Source organism: Malus sylvestris, chromosome 15, assembly GCF_916048215.2.
Source record: "Malus sylvestris chromosome 15, drMalSylv7.2, whole genome shotgun sequence".
NCBI classification, from domain to species: domain Eukaryota; kingdom Viridiplantae; phylum Streptophyta; class Magnoliopsida; order Rosales; family Rosaceae; genus Malus; species Malus sylvestris.
The window spans coordinates 14,173,830-14,191,224 of record NC_062274.1 but is presented as its reverse complement, the minus strand read 5'-3'; the positions used below and the strand labels follow the sequence as shown (position 1 = coordinate 14,191,224).

Sequence of the window (17,395 nt, the reverse complement as noted above, 5' to 3'; positions counted from 1 at the left end):
TGATTATTTTGTTGATGGCTTCAACTTGTCCATTAGACTGGGGATGAACTAGGGAGGCAAAACATAAGTTGATGTTGAACTTACAGCAGAACATCCTGAACTTATTATTGTTGAATTGTCGCCCGTTGTCAGTGACTATCGCATTGGGAATGCCAAATCTACAAAGGATGTTCTTCCTTATGAAGTCTTCTATTTTTGTCTCAATAATGGTTTCCAAGGGTTATACTTTAGCCCACTTTGTGAAGTAGTCAACTGCAATGATTGCATAGCGGACCTTACCCTTCCATGCAGGCATTGGGCTGATTAAATCAAGTCTTCATTGGGCGAAGGGCCAATGGGTGATCATAGGAGTGAGCGGCTCTGAAGGGGAGTGAGGAATAGTTGTGTAGCGTTGACACTTATCACATGAGCGAGATATTCTGATGGCATCTTGATAGAGTGTTGGCCAGTAATATCCTTGGTGAAAAGCCTTGTGTGCTAAGGATCGAGATCCAATATGATCTCCGCATACTCCTTCATGTATTTCTCGAAAGACAATTTCCGCCTCTGCGGGTGTAAGGCATCTTAGGTATGGTAGGTTAAAACCCCGCTTGTAGAGTTGGTCATTAATGAACAAGTTACGGGTAGCCTTGTATTAAATCTGCTTAGCTTGGACTTTGTCATTTTGAAGGGTGCCATGAGCAAGGAATCTATAAATCGGGGTAATCCAACTATCCCCCTGTTGTAAGTTGCACACTTTCGCATCCATAGTGCTTGGTGCTGCCAATAATTCGACCTAAATTTTTCTCCCAATCTTGTCTTCCATCGCTGAGTCGAGGCGAGTCAAAGCATCTGCATGACTGTTTGCCGCTCGAGGAATTTGGGTGATCTGGTAGTGGAAATGCTTGAGCAACAATTGTGTTTGTGCCAGATATGCTGCCATGGAGCTATCCTTAGTGTCAAAGTTGATGGTGACCTGGTTAACCACCAATTGGGAGTCACTGAAGATATCAATTTGTTTAACCCCAATGTGTTTAGCTAAACGTAAGCCTACTAGGAGGGCTTCATATTCAGTCTCATTGTTCGACGCCTTGAATTTGAAACGAAGAGCATACTCCATCGCCACTTTGTCAATGGTCGTAAGGACTAGTCATGCTTCACAACCCTGTTGGTTGGACGAGCCATCAACATATAGACTCCATGTTGGGGCTGTTGGTTCTATTTTTTGAGCTTCCGAGGGTAATGAAACCACTTCTTTAGGCGTAGAAACAATGTCAACAGGATATGTGAAGTCGGCGATGTCAAACTCAGTTAGGCTTTTGATACTTGCCTCCCCTGATGTTTTCCACGTGAAACACTTGGTAGCCAAGCCTTAAAGCTTGTTCGCTGTTTTTCATGGCCCTATTGGAAGATTCAGATATGGGTGTGTCGCCGCTTATGGAATATATCACATTCACTTGGCGTTGGTTACGGTTATCCCTTGAAGGGTGAAGGAGGAATCGATCAATTTTTTCTTCACGTGCCAAAGCTTCAATATGTTCCTGAAGGGTGATACATTTCTCACCGTCATGGCCGTTATGCTCATAGTAGCAGCAAAACGTGCTCGTGTTCTTCGTGGGCTTATAACCCAACTGCCTCAGCATTGGCTTCGGTATCAGGTGTGCTATGCTGGGGTAAATGGCCACGCATATGGCATTCAAAGGTGTGTATGTCTCATACCTCGGGGTAGGTCTGTCTTGACACTTGTTTGGCCCACTGTGTTGACTGCCTGGGAGCAAGCATTATCGTGGCGATACCCTTGGTTATCACGATAGTGTCCCTTACTCATTTTACTAAAATGTGATTGGTGAGGATGAAAATCTCTCCTTTTGCCCTGAGATTAATATGTATGTTGACTTGGCGAAGTATTAAGTAAGGCAGGGGAAGACACCGCTGCCGTTTGGAAGGTCGAGGTCTTCTTATTTGGTTGGATCTGGCTTCCACTCCTTACTTGCTGATAAAGGGTGGCTGTGCGGGGTTTCCCTTGATATATCCTTGCCTCGGTGGATGCATGGTTGTAAGTATGTGCCATCACCTCAGAGTAAGTCTTCCAAGTGTTGGCATTGATCATATACTTGAAGAAACAATCATGTAGGCCTGTCGTAAAGGCCTTGAGGGCAGTCTTGTCATCTGCCTCAGCGCAGCGAGAATACTCATGGCTGAAGTGACCAGCATACTCTCGTAGTGACTCGTCCGGCTTCTGGCGAATAGTGTACAAGTTATTCGCATAATGCAGGCAATCGGTATGAAAAATATGTTGAGAGACAAACAGTTTCCTCAGTTCCTCAAATGAGTCAACTGTATCAAGTGGAAGACGAAAATACCAGTTTAGAGCTCCACCAGAGAGGGTGGAGGGGAAAAGAAGACATCGTTCTTCGTCGGTGTGCATCCGGTATGCCATGGTGGACTCAAAGAAGTTAAGGTGTTCAATCGGGTCCTCATTTCTAGTATAGAGTTGCAAGTCAAGCTTCTGCTTTGTCTTTACTTGGAGGGGGTGTCGAGGATCCTCCTTGTAAGGGGGCCAGGCCTAGGTTGGTTCCAATCAGGTATCTTAGCTTGTCATTCGGCCTTCAACTTGTTTACTTCCTGAAGGAGTTGTAAGACAAGAGGGTCCTGAGTGGAGTTATGTACCACTGAAGCTTTCTTTCGTAAATCTTCATCTCCTCTTGGAAGTAGGAAGGTTTGATCAAGAGCATGTGATTTTTCCCTGGACTCGCCGCACTGACTTTCAAGGTATGTCTGTCGGAACATCTCTGAGTCTTCCATACCTTCGTGTTCCTCTAGGACTTGTTTCCCCTTCCCTAAATTGGTAGCTGGCCTGAGACATGGGAGGGGACCGAGTCTTTCAAAAACCCTTGGGTCATTGATCTTCAAGCTTACATGGATGAGATTGTCTTGACGTTGCTTTAGGAAGTGTCGACAGTCGCGAAAGACGGCTTTTGATCTTTCCACTCCTTCTGTAAGGATGTGCCTTCCTCCATTCCTTCTACTTCGGGTCGAAGCAGCTGGGTTGAGAGAAGTCTCATGTTGGTCGCCATTTCAATGAGTAACTCGCTCCTCAACAAGGATACCCATGTCGAGGGCAAATGACCCTCCGTGTTGGGGGGCACCCAGTTGATGGTTCACTTCCACATGGGTGATGAGCTCGTGTGTTTTAGTATATCTAGCCTCGTGGAGCATCTCGAAGACCTTCTCATACTGCTCTTGGAGGATCTCATTCTTCATTGCTATCTTGTTATTCTGAGCCTCTAGCTCATCGACTTTAGCCTGAAGAGCAAACATCTTTTGCTCATTCTTTAGTTGTTTCGCACCAGGTGCAAGAGGGGTGTTATTCTGTGTGTTGTGGCTTCCTTCGCTCCCCATGTTGGAAAAGGATGCCTGGTCAAAAGATAGTGTACGAATGGTGGAAACCAGCTTAACAAAGCTGAAGAGAATGGGAATAAGTGTCGTTCCTACAGACGACGCCAAATGTTGATGCACAAAATCAGTGAGGACTTTGGTACAACAGAAAGTGTTAAGTTTGTGACCTTCGCTAGATTGCTCCGGTCACTAGTGTGGATAAGTATGTAAATGGATAGAGACAAGGAAACAAACACAAGATGTACGTGGTTCACCCAGATTGGCTACGTCCACGGAGTAGAGGAGTTCTCATTAATTGTGAAGGGTTTACACAAGTACATAGGTTCAAGCTCTCCTTTAGTGAGTACTAGTGAATGATTTAGTACAAATGACATTCGGAAATATTGTGAGAGAATGATCTCTATTTATAGAAGATGGTTTCTAGTTTCATTCTGACATTGACACGTGTCGTGTTGTGATTGGCTTCTGATGTTGACACGTGTCATGTTATGATTGGCTTCTGATGTCGACACGTGTCGCGCTGTGATTGGCCTCCTGGTTGGAGGGAAACTCTTCTGAGTCCTTGACGGTATAACGTTGACCGGTGCTCAGTAGTTTTATGATTGGTCAAGTATGGTACAAACAAAAGGCAATCTAGGACCAAACAAATGACTTGAGGGGCTCTGGACTCCCTTCATTCGAACATACAAGACCATGAACTAAAAAGTCCTTGTTTACAAGGCAAGAAAAAGAACTTAATGTGGACTTAACCCATCCATGACAATTCTTTGATAACAAGAAGTTTGAAGTAACTTGGGGTGCAAGTAATTAACTTAAAATACACTTGTTCTACATATGCTATACTGAGATAGCAGTGGCACGCCTAGCACTTGGTTAGTTTTGATTGCGAGTCTCAAGGCCTACACCTAAGGCCCCACAAAGGTACCTTTCAGAACTAACTTTGTTATCTTGTTGTAGCACATCAACAAGTAAGAGCCCGACTACACATCTAAAGTGCCAATCCCTTGGGGAGCTGTGGTGAGGTCCGAGGAGCCTTCTCCACAGAAATCTTTGCTCGAACAATGTGTAGTCGATAGATACAAATCGCAAGATTTAAACTCATTCAATGATGATAAATATGATGTTGAGCATTACCATCACTCGAGGGTAATGAGAAGAATACCCCCTACATTTAAATATGTTTAAAATATTTGATTTGAGTGACTGTATTATTTGTGTGGTATGATTGTTAACATTCTTTATATGGGATTATGACAAAATGATTTTTTATCAGGAATAATGACAAGCTAATTGTAAGATAACCATAAGATGATTAAAGTCAGTTAATGAGGTTTATTGGAGTCCCAATGTAGTTGGATTTGATCTGGATTACTTAAATTAGTCGCATATTATAGTATTTAGAATGGAAGTCATGGATCAAGGAAGTCAGAAACTTGAGAGAGAAAAAAAGGGTAATGAGATCAATTGCTTCTAATCCACTCACTTGGAAGAGAGGAGTCATAAATCAAAGAAGTCCTGAATACAGCAGAGAGGAACAAGAATGAAGGACAATGTTAAGAATTTGACTTATTTGATACTCATTCCAATTTTCAAGTAAATATGTTATAGTTTTTCATTCAGAAGGCCAATGTATCAAATTGAGTACCCAATATTGATGAGAGACGAATCAAACATGTGCTCTCGAAAGCAGAGGTAAATTGTCATAACTACGTAAACTACAAGCCTCGAGCATCAAATTGAGTTTACTTAAATCACATACCATGTACCCATCATGTTTCACAAAAAATTGCAACTATACACAAACGGGGAAGGTTTGTGGCCTTAAGAGGATGACCACCCTATCAGCCAACCCCACTATACACGCATGCAAAAGGAAACCTCTCAGTTGTTGAATAAGTTGGGGGCTCACTGGTCACTACCCTATTGCCTCAATGAAGTTCCTGAACAGGACTGCTTACCAATGCGATGGTAAAGTGGTAAATTCCCTGAGACTAACGAAATAACCAGCTCTCTTTTATCCAATTTATTTCTTACAAGATTATATTCCAAACAACTTTAATCAGCGTTCCACGGTGGTTTATGTAAGTTTGATTCTCGTGTATATTGTCCCACCCATTGTTTTTGTAGTAGTATAAGTTTAATCGTAGTGAGAGTCATGTTCTATGTTAAACTCAAGAACTGAACTCGCTCTACTAGACTCAAATTTCCAGCCTATTGTGAGTTCGATTCTAATATATAGGAATCAACCTCAAATTTTCCACAAGGCGTACCTGTTCCGGTACTCCTGTTTTGGCCAATTGTACTCTAAATTATATAAAAGTGCAGGAGACTAAAAAGAGGAGCGTTAAAAACACCGGCTTATCAGCTAAAGGCAAGGTACTGAGGGCCTCCTTATCTTATCCTCTCAAAGTTTGTCCCAAAACTGACTGGGAGAGAAGGGTTATGTAGATAGGCATTTTTTCGAACAGCTTTGAAATGGAACTTGAATCACCTTGCAATGCCATATTGTCATGTATAACTTTCTAATTCGAATACCGAAAAGAAAGAAAGCATCCGGCCTCATGGATAAAATAAGTACACAATATCGGGCACATCTCGCATTATAATGCCCAATCTTGGATAAACAAAAAAGCGTCCAGCCTCATTGCAGACGTTCAAACAAAAGGATGAAAATCGACAGTCACGGGTGTCCGATAAACTGTTCAACATCTTATGTCACTAACGTGAACTAAGTGTATCCGAGACAACTTGATACAGGGAGACTCTGTCATAAAGGCATTGAAATCCCTGAAATATGTGGAAAAAAAAAGGTGTTAGAGTTCATCCTGATATTATCACATGAAAATGGCCAAACGTGATTATATCGAGGCTGATGTAAAGCCAACTTACGGTTAGCAAAACAAGGAAGTTTTTACTTACAATTAACCCATTGCTTCATTAAGTGCTGTATATTGTTTGATTGATATAGTTATACATAAAGATGATTAGCAAGAATTCATTGTTACAACTCGGTAGAGTGTGCAGGTGTGAATATACGCGCATGTCCAGTTTTAAGAACAAAGAGAGTGGCATGCCAGTTCCAGACTCAAAAATGATTTGTCCGTTTTTCTTCTTCTTTATAAATACGGAGCACCCTACAATTTTTGTATAAACTACTAGTGGGTAGCGAATTGAGGCTCCGAAAAGTTCTTAGTCAATAGGATATATCTAGCTCCAAAAATTTCCATTTAAAAAACGAAAACAACCACAGTGTGCCCCTGGATAGTTATCTTTTGGCTTAACCATACAAGCTCACTCAGAGGCTCATAAGAAGGCAGGCAACGGATAGCCAATGCTGTCCATAAATAATACAAAATACCATATATACCTAAATCCGAAACTTAGATCACTAAAACTCAATCAAATAGAGAGAGTTTATATTCAAAGCAAATGCTAAGCTCAAACACCCCACATCGCCGAGCATTCAAAACAAGAAAACTTCAATTGTTTCAAACAGAATTTGAACATTGTTATGTAACTTCATCCCCTGAGTAGTTCAAAACCACACTTTCACTCACGATGATTGCTCGAGGACAATCGAACAACTATTCAACAATGCAACTGACAGCTTCTTTTATCATGAAGCAACACAGCATCAAACAATTTAAATTGTCCGTGAGAGACTGATCCGACAGTACGCGAAGCTAAACACCGACATTTAACAAGTAGATTAAGTTGGCAAATAAACAAGCAGATGGTGTGCATTTTCTAGTTAACATCATATCAAGTACAAGCTACAGAGCACGTAAATCATCAAATTAAAGTAAAAAAGTCACCTTGAGGAACTAATCCCCAGCTCTGGGAGTCAATCGACAAGCTCGATATCAACCGCGCCGAAGCCACCGCGCTGTGCAACGGCATCATTGATCCCAACTCCACTGGTAACCTAACAAAGACAAAATCTTTCTGAGATTCAAATATTCCCTACACTTTCTCGGACGCCAAACAGGTCGTAAGAAAACGAAGACGAGAAATGAGTATTGGAGGAGCTGATATACCTGGAAAGGCCAGAAATGCGTCGCATGGGAGCGGAGGCCGGAGAGAGAAAGCTCGATTTGAGCTGAGAGAGCTCGGATGCCGGCAACGTCTTGGTCAGATTGCGCGCGAAGGGCTGTAATCGGGAGGACAACCTAGAGATAACTTTGCAGGACGCCATTGGTGAAACCTTCGAGCTTTTGGGGGTTTTGGTCACTCGGTCACTGTGCTCGACAACGGGAAGGTTTATGCCTTTATGGGGGACTGCCACAGGAAACGACGTCGGAGTTCGTTTTCTTTTGTTTAGGGCGTTTTGGTTATGATCCATTGGGCCCATGGGTCGACCCGCTACTGATTGATGGATCAATATTTGGTATGATCCGTTGGGAATTTGATATGATCCAATGATCCATTGATTCCCAACAACCTTGAAGACTTGGTCCAAAACAAAAAGCGAAGACTTCTGACCAAGACTTTTAGTCCTAATTTTTTATCTCAACTTGACCCAAGGTTGCCGGTCTATTAAAAAAAAAATTTAAAACTGTTGAGTTATTTCGTTTTCATTTCTTACGTTTTACATTTTTATTTTAATAAAGATGTAGTTCTTAATTTTTTTTAACAATCGATATTACATACACCAAGAGTGTAACATCTCACATCGTTCAGGAGAGTGGATCTTGTAAGTTTATATGTATATTCTCATCTCTACCTAGCACGAGGCTTTTTGAGAGCTCACTAGCTTTGAGTTCCATCGGAACTCCAAAATTAAGTGAGTTCGCACGAAAGCAATCCCATGATAGGTGACCCACTGGGAAGTTCTCATTCCCAAAAACAAAATTGTGAGGGCGTGGTCGGGGCTCAAAGCGGACAATATCGTGTTACGGTAGAATCGAGCCCATGATGTGGTAAGGACCCGGGCCGAGATGTGACAAAGAGAGATGGAATGGGCTGAACCTTATAATAAGCTAGAAGTAATGTGATTTAAATTCAATTTTGACGAGAATCGAAGTTAAAATCTTATTTTATTTTTAAAGATTTTCTTAATTATTTGAATTAGAAGCATATTGTTGGTTTTCATTCTTTTATGCTTGAGGTCCAGAGAAAGTACATAAAAATAAGATGATGTAAAAAGGTGGCGGAAGGACATGAAAGAAACAAAAATAATGAGTAAAAACAAAATCTTCAAATTGAATAAAAAACTTGAAATAATTTTTTTTTTTAATTTGACGTGACTCAAAACTGTTAGTTCATTGGACATAAAACTCTATTTTTTTTCTTTCTAAAATTAGGTGAGTGGAAAATAACTAACTTATAGTCTAATTTAGAAGTTTTAGGTCTAATTTGTTTTTTTTTTTTTTTAAAGTCGAGATTTTCATAGTCTGATATAGAAATTAGAAGTACGGAGTCTTATCAAGTTCAAATTCCCAAGCACAACTTCATCATCAGCCATCAAATCAATTTTATTCCTAAAATCTCATTGTCATCTTGCAAAATGGTCATACTCAAACTTATGATTTGACCATGTTCCGGGCCGTCCCAGCTATCTTATTTTGTATGTACCTATAGATCCGGCCGAAAAGGGTGGGTGGGCGAATGAAAGCCACCGGATTGCCTAAAAAATGCAGCCACTTAACTTCAACCTCGTGCCCATGAGATTTTCTCAAAAAATAAAACCCTGTATCAGCTCTTTGCTATCTTATTTTTTGGCACAATCATCATATTTTGATCACGTCTAATGACATTTCTCTTCATTTATAAATGAAATGTTTTAGATTCGATTCTCGCTACATTTTGATCACGTTTAATGACATTTCTCCAACCGAAGTGTCAAATCCTATGTGGCGATGACATGGATTGGCAGCAAAAGAGGTTATTGTCAAATTTGACAGCAGCTTCAAATGTTTTTTTATTAATTATTAAATGTATTTTATTAATTTTTAATTAGTTTAATCATTTATTATAATTAATGTTGAGTTAACCGATGCAATTATCATACTTTTTTCTTCTTTTCAATCAAGAAAGGTAAACAATTACTGATTAAACTCTAAATGTCCTTCATTAAATTTTAATTAGTTTAATAATTTATTTTATAAAATAATAATTTAATTTGACATATCGGTTGGAGAACAAAACTTTAAAGGATATCAAAGTCCCACATGAGCTGTCAAAATTTAAATTTTATGTTCAAAATTTGACATCTCCTTTGGAGATGGTCTAAGGAATTAAAATAGGTGGATCGTTAGATGAAATTTCAAAGATGCGAATCACTTAATCTGATGACCTTAATAAAAGAGATCAGGAGAAGATGTATTTCCCAATTCAACAACCAAAGGATTAATTCCCTCAAAAAAATAAAAAATAAAAAATAAAAAAACAACAACCAAGGGATTAATTTGCTACCTGCAACTGAGTGACAGTTCACATTCAACGGCCCGACACTATCATTTTAATCAAGACACGACACCCCGAAAAGAATATAAAAGCACCCATGCTTTCTGATCTCGTCATTCTCTCTCTCTCTCTCTCCCCTGTAATTCTCCTTATCTTCATCACGCTGCCCTAGGGGACTCTGGTACGCGAATCCATGGCGAAGGTCAAGGTCACCTTGGAGGTCGGAAACGACGGCGTTGCAGTTATCACCATCTTCAATCCCCCTGTCAACGCCTTGGCCATACCCAGTAATCCAGCTAGCTCCGCTCCTTCTTTGTCAAAATTCAACCATTCGTAATTTGTTTTTTGATTTTTTGGGTTCTTTTTTGGTGATTATGCAGTTATAGCTGGCTTGAAGGAGAAGTTCGAGGAGGCCGGGAGGCGAAACGACGTGAAAGCTATCGTTTTGACTGGTAATTCAGCTTGGATCCCTACTCTCAATCGAGTTTTGCTACGATTCGTTTTGTTCGATCCAGTTCGGCCAATTGGAAAATCTGATTTTAGATAATCGAAAGCTTGAAATTTTTTGTATTGACTTTCTTCGCTTTGTGGATGTTATGTAATTTTATTTTCTTGTTTTTTTGGTTGATGAAGGCCATGGAGGAAGGTTTTCGGGTGGTTTCGATATCAATGTTTTCGAGAAGGTTCACGAGTCTGGTATGATTGAAATGAACTAATCTCTCTCCATTTGTAGCGTTGAGTTAATTGATGAATGGGTTGAGAACTCACCGTTGTATTGCTGTGTGGCGACGCAGGGGATGTTTCGATCATGCCTGATGTATCTGTTGACTTTGTGGTCAACACACTTGAAGGTATTATCCCCAATGTTCTTCTCGAAAACGTCAATTACTGGCCTCCATGTTTGCTATGCAGAGTTAACATTAACAATCTCGTTAATACTGTTTGTGTGTCATGTGTGTAACAGATTCGACAAAGCCTGTTGTTGCTGCCGTCCAAGGACTTGCGCTAGGAGGTGGCTTGGAGTTGGCATTGGTTTGTGCTCCTACTTCCGAGTGGACAATTTCTAGTCTTTAAATTTCATACGTTTGGTGGATAAATTTTCTGTCAGAACTGTCTTGCAATTGCGTCTTACTAGTAAATTTCATGCAGGGGTGCCACGCACGTATTGCTGCTCCAAAAACACAACTTGGCCTTCCGGAGTTGTCACTTGGAGTGATTCCTGGATTTGGAGGTATGACTTTTATTCTACACAGGTGTGAATTGGACACCAAAATATATTTGATTGTTGTACTGAAATGTGAAAATATTGTTGCTATGTAAGGCACACAACGTCTTCCAAGGCTTGTAGGGCTTCAGAAGGCAATTGAAATGATGCTGGTAATTGGCTCCTCTGCTCATTTTTTTTTAGAGCTTCATACCCAAATGTTATGAAATAATTTTTCATGTTTGATCTTATAACTACTTATTTAGGTCCATACGCTGAACCCACGTAGTTGTTCACTTGTTTTGAACAGCTTAAAAGTTTTACTCAAAATTATTTTGCAGTATTAGCTCATCTTGCATTGATTCTAATTTAGTATAGTATGTGGTACTTTCAGTCATCGAAGCCAATCCTGTCTGAAGAAGGGGAGAAGCTGGGTCTTATAGATGCTATTGTGTCTCCTCAAGAGTTGCTGAAAGTATCTCGCTCTTGGGCTTTGGACATTGCAGATAGGCGCAAACCGTGGTTGCGCTCTCTTCACAGGACAGATAAAATTGGATCCCTGTCTGAGGCACGAGAGATACTGAAAGTTGCCCGACAACAAGCCAAGAAGACTGCTCCCAATATGCCTCAGCACCAAGCATGCCTCAATGTGATTGAGGATGGCGTTATTCATGGAGGATACAGTGGTGTTTTAACGGTAATTTTTTATATCGTTGGCTTTGTTTGTTATACATGTTTAATCGTCTTTTATATGTGTAATGGCATGCACCGGGTGCACATATGTTCTAACAAATGAAATTGTTATTTCAGGAGGCTAAAGTTTTTAAGGAGTTAGTTCTAGCGGACACTTCAAAAGGTCTTGTCCATGTATTTTTTGCTCAACGCGCAACATCGAAGGTAAGATCATCATACACAAGTAGCTTCTTTACCTCTTTTTGTAGTTGTTCTTTTTTGCCAGTCCTCTGTCTTTGAGTTGATGACATCTATTGTCAGAATTGGCCTTAAACCAACCCTCTCCTGGCTTCTTAATGAGATTTTTACCCGTTTGTTTTATGCTCTTCTGTCTGTTGTAAATGGTTCTGCTTGGCTTTCTCAATCCAGTTTTTGGCATGCATCCTTAAGTAATTGTATTTGTGTTGATGCTTTTATGGAATGTATCTGCTAATTATTTTAATGTGGTGAAGGGTGTTGATTATGTTCTGTTGCTTGGAAGCAGTTTCTACATTCTACCCTCCTTTTCTTTCTTGTTGTATCTACTTAAATTTTAACTTATGCAGGTGCCCAACGTTACTGATGTTGGCCTTAAACCAAGGCAAATAAAGAAAGTTGCTGTTATTGGGGGAGGTCTGATGGGTTCTGGCATTGCTACGGCCCTTCTTGTGAGCAACATATCTGTGGTTCTAAAGGAAGTCAACTCTGAATATCTTCAGAAGGGCATAAAAACGATAGAAGGTGGTTACCTCATTGGCAGAATTCTTGAGATTTACCATTCTTCTATGAGTTATGAATGAGGCTTCAGGATTCAGGCTGTAGTACAGCGTATAATTTTTTTGCTATTAATTTTACTTTGGCATTTATAGTTTTAGGTGAGCAATGAATATAGTGAAAGATAATTGTCGTCAATCTAATAGAATGGTAGTTTTTTATTTGTGCAATATTTTAATAGCATATTAGGGACCTAGATAACATTGTACTTATTTGTGGCTTTGGTAATTTTTTATTTGACTATTAACTAAGCATTGGATCATGTTTAAATTAACCGGGAATAACAGTCTCTGCTGAGTTTTGTTGCAGATTGGCGATTCACTTATTTCCAGATAACTAATAAAATAATACTTATTTTTTATGCATGCACTGGTGATATTAGAAACCTGAAATCTTCTCGTTATTTTTTGTTTCAACAGGAAATGTTAAAGGCTTAGTAACTAGAAGGAGGCTGACACAGGACAAGGCACAAAAAGCTCTCTCATTGCTTAAAGGTAGTTTGGACTACTCCGACTTCAAAGATGTGGACATGGTCATAGAGGTGGGGAATTTTAAAATGCCAGCTGTCTTCAATTTCTATTTTTTCTTTCCTATATTAGGATAATTTTGTTAAACCTTCGTCGTTCTGATAGAGATGATTTCTGGTGCTCGTCTGTATTAACCACCTTTTTGGGCCTGAAGATCATCTGCTGTCTACTTAATATTTCTGTTGTAATGAAATTGTAAAATCTACATGTTACCTCTTGGATTTCTATTTGAAAGTTATTTGATACAATTATTCCTTGTTTGCAGGCTGTCATTGAGAGTGTTCCTCTCAAACAGAAAATTTTTAGTGAACTCGAGAAAGTTTGCCCTTCTCACTGTGTCTTGGCTACAAATACATCCACTATTGACCTCAATGTTGTTGGGGAAAAGACAAACTCCCATGATCGCATTGTAGGGGCACATTTTTTCAGGTTATTTTATGTGTTTTTCTTCCCAGCTGCACACATCTTTTTACCACTTGAAAACACATGCTTATTTGCCACTTAAAAACATTGTGTTTTACAAATGTCTAACTCAGTTAAACCCTTTTTATTGTTTATCAATTTTTATATATGCACTAGTAATTATGGTGGAATGCTTTTTGTTTGTACTTTGTACTTAATTTCACATTGTTCTTTGATGGACAGTCCTGCTCATGTGATGCCTCTTCTTGAAATAGTACGGACAGAGAAGACTTCGGCACAAGTAATTCTTGATCTTTTGACTGTTGGAAAAATAATAAAGAAAGTTCCAGTTGTGGTTGGTAACTGCACAGGCTTTGCAGTCAATCGAGCATTCTTTCCCTACACACAAGGTGCCCATATATTGGTCAATTCAGGTGTGGATGTATTCAGAATTGATAGGGTCATCAGCGATTTTGGCCTACCTATGGGTCCATTCCAGTAACTTTCTTCCCTTTCACCATACCTAGATTTTTCATGTTTTATTTTGTACATTTTAACGTAGGATCTGGCATTTTTGTAGAAATGTTTTTGCCTACTGATCGTAGAATTAAGAACTACATTGTTAATTATATCTACTGCTCTTGACTTGCAGGCTTCAGGACTTGGCAGGCTATGGAGTAGCCCTTGCAGTTGGAAAGGAATTTTCTGGTGCTTTCCCTGATCGCACATTTAGATCGCCATTGGTTGAGATCTTGATAAAAAATGGACGAAATGGTAATCTTGAACTTCACTAATCTTATTAGGTCTTCATCTTCTGGAAGAAGGGAGGGTATTGTAACATGTTCTTTATTCTAACTACTTTATGCTTTTGGCATTTTAGGTAAAAACAATGGAAAAGGATATTACATTTATGAGAAGGGTAGCAAGCCAAAACCTGATCCTTCTGTCCTACCACTCATTGAGGAATCTCGACGAGTTACCAACATCATGCCTGGTGGAAAGGTGCTTTTGCTTTACATCAGAAAATACATTTCTCATTTATGCACAGCAGTAGCTTAAAGGGAACACTCTGTATTGCTGTTACAGGCTCAGTAGTTGCTTTATATAATGCATACTTTATGAGGCTGTCATGCTCATCTTGTTTGCTGGTTATGTCTGGCAGCCTTTAACTGTTACAGACCAAGATATTCTGGAGGTGATACTGTTTCCTGTAGTAAATGAGGCATGCCGTATTCTAGATGAAGGAATAGTTATTCGAGCAGCAGACCTTGACATCGCATCTGTTCTTGGGATGAGTTTCCCATCTTACCGGTGAGTTCTATATTGACCTTTGTGTCTGCTTGAACTTGTCATGTTGCAAATATTCGCCTCTACTTTTGCAGCTAATGGAGAGGTCTGATTGTTTGATCTGGACATCCGAGGTGCAGGGCAATGGATCCCTTGCGGGATTAATTGTCCGGACTTGAGCACCACTCTTCTTTTTGTACAAGCTCGTTGCAGTTGTGTACTATTGGTTTTTTCACTTGGTTGACAGTAATGACGTTGTTAATGACGTTGTTAGTTAATGCGCATGCTTGATTTCACAGTTGGTTGACAGTAATGATGTTGTTAGTTAATGTACATGCTTGATTTCACATCGTCTGTTTGTTATGTGGCAGGGGGGGTATTGTCTTTTGGGCAGATCTGGTCGGGCCTAAGCATATATACGCTAGTCTCAAGAAATGGTCCGGAGTATATGGCAACTTTTTCAAACCATCCAGGTTTTTGGAAGAAAGAGCAACAAGAGGGTTGCCGCTGGTAAGAACATCGATTCTTATTTTCGTCTTGAACTTTTCCCCTTTTGGGATTTGAATGAGAAGAAAAGAGCAACAAGAGGGTTGCCGCTGGTAAACATGCATAATTTTTTTTGTTCTTGACCTGCAGAGTGCACCCGCGTCGTCATCCGCATCTTCAAGGTCACGCATGTAAGCAGAAAAAGCGTATTTTCAACCGGTTTTCGAGCACATTCAGTGTTCAGGGAAATAAGACTCGAGTTAATCGATTAGCAGCTGGTTTACAAAATAAAATGTAAAGTTGTCACCTTTCTTTTACTCCTCTTTCTTTGAGTGAATAGCTATAACGCTTCGAAATGGCGAGGCACTGAACGACTTTTTCCTTCAGAAATTAATCGCCTATTGAATTTGGGTGATGGCGTGACAAATTGTTAGTTTGAGACTGATAATATAGGCATGAACATGTATCATTAAAACTTCATGGTTATACAACAGATGCGAGGCGTTAAGGACAATTTATAGTAATCGTGGCACTGAGGATATGGTGGTTTTGAACCCTTTTGGGAGTTTAGGGTTTGGTTTTTTTATCAAAAGCAAATTTCTAAAATAAATTAATTGCATATGAAATGCATTTTGAGAATTTATTATTTTAAACTGGTAACTCCGCCTATGTCTTACATGGCCGGTCCCAAGCCCGGATAAAGGAGGAGGGGGAGGGCGTCAGGTAGTCGACAGCCGGCACTCCATGATCACGTCGAATCCTTATGAAAATGAATCCAGAACAAAATCGCGCTAAAGCTAGGGCGTCACCCGTAAGTGGCGCGCTGTGTGGCCTGAGCACAGTGATAAGTGAGCAAGGGTCGCTGTATCTCCATCGGCACCCGGATGCAGTGTTAAATGAGCAAGGGGGCCATAGAAACTTCTTTTCGAACGACTCCACTCAAAGTTGTTTGGGAGCATATGCTCCTATCAACTTTACCCGGGACACACAAAAGAAGTACTTTGATCCTATTAGACGGGGGAGGGTGAAGAAGCTAGGACAGAAGGGTAGAGTTCAAGAGAGCAAAATGCGTTTAGGAACGTGGAATATAGGAACCTTAACGGGAAAATCTATGGAAGTAGTGGAAGTTATGGTGAAGAGAAGGATAAATATTATGTGCCTACAAGAAACTAAGTGGGTTGGTAGTAAGGCAAAGGATCTAGAAAACTCAGGGTTTAAACTTTGGTATTCGGGCACAAATAGAATGAGAAACGGTGTTGGCATCATCGTGGACAAGACCTTGGTACAAGATGTTGTAGATGTCAAGAGGGTAGGAGATAGAATCATGGCAATCAAGATTGTAATAGGACAAGAACTTATCAATGTGATTAGTGCGTACGCACCTCAAGTAGGGTTGGATACGAGTTCGAAGGAGAAATTTTGGGAAGATCTTGGAGACTTGGTGCAAGGAATTGCTCAGACGGAGAAGTTATTTATAGGAGGAGATTTAAATGGACACGTGGGCAGGGAGACAGGCAACTATGGAGGTTTTCATGGTGGCCATGGTTTTGGGGAGAGAAACGAGGATGGGGAAGCTATCTTGGATTTTGCAATGGCATATGATCTCTTCTTAGCCAACACCTTCTTTAAGAAGAGAGAAGAACATGTGATCACCTACAAGAGTGGGTCGTCAAAAACACAAATAGATTTTCTTCTAATGAGGAAAGGGGATCGTATAACTTGTAAGGATTGCAAAGTTATACCAGGAGAGAGCGTGGCTAATCAACATCGCTTGTTGGTGATGGATGTACATATCAAAAGAGTAAGACAAAAGAACAAGACTTGGAAGTGCCCAAGGACTAGATGGTGGAATCTAAAAGAAGAAAAACAAGCCATTTTCAAAGAGAAGGTAATCACCCAATGTGTGTGGGATAGAGAGGGGGAAGCTAGCCAAATGTGGGATTCCATGGCTAGTTGTATCCGAAAAGTAGCAAAAGAGGTATTAGGAGAGTCCAAGGGCTTTGCCCCACACCAAAAGGAATCTTGGTGGTGGAATGAGGAGGTACAAACAAAGGTGAAGACTAAGAAGGAATGTTGTAAAGCCTTATACAAGGAGAGGACTGATGAAAATGGTGAAAGGTATAGAAAAGCGAAGCAAGAGGCGAAGAAAGCTGTCAGAGAAGCTAAGTTAGCGGCTTACGACGATATGTATAAACGACTAGATACCAAAGAAGGAGAGTTG

The 17,395-nt window shown here is 40.1% G+C and overlaps 2 protein-coding genes across 2 annotated transcripts; one reads left to right on the top strand and one right to left on the bottom strand.

The window, feature by feature from the left end:
* Positions 1-5,865: 5,865 nt before the first annotated feature.
* LOC126602470 (protein NONRESPONDING TO OXYLIPINS 2, mitochondrial-like) lies at positions 5,866-7,669 on the bottom strand. Its single transcript, XM_050269351.1, has 3 exons — positions 7,416-7,669; positions 7,194-7,303; positions 5,866-6,165 (listed from the first exon to the last, which is right to left on the bottom strand). The coding sequence occupies exons 1-3, from the start codon at positions 7,571-7,573 to the stop codon at positions 6,146-6,148; spliced, it is 288 nt and encodes a 95-aa protein (XP_050125308.1). The 5' UTR covers positions 7,574-7,669; the 3' UTR covers positions 5,866-6,145.
* A 2,168-nt stretch (positions 7,670-9,837) lies between these two features.
* LOC126602458 (peroxisomal fatty acid beta-oxidation multifunctional protein AIM1-like) lies at positions 9,838-15,688 on the top strand. Its single transcript, XM_050269335.1, has 18 exons — positions 9,838-10,070; positions 10,164-10,235; positions 10,417-10,479; positions 10,578-10,634; positions 10,748-10,815; positions 10,933-11,014; positions 11,105-11,160; positions 11,382-11,684; positions 11,798-11,884; positions 12,265-12,439; positions 12,892-13,013; positions 13,265-13,428; positions 13,645-13,899; positions 14,054-14,175; positions 14,282-14,403; positions 14,564-14,712; positions 15,060-15,198; positions 15,325-15,688. Exons 1-18 carry the CDS (start codon positions 9,977-9,979, stop codon positions 15,367-15,369), a joined length of 2,175 nt encoding a protein of 724 aa, XP_050125292.1. The 5' UTR covers positions 9,838-9,976; the 3' UTR covers positions 15,370-15,688.
* The last annotated feature ends 1,707 nt before the right edge of the window (positions 15,689-17,395 follow it).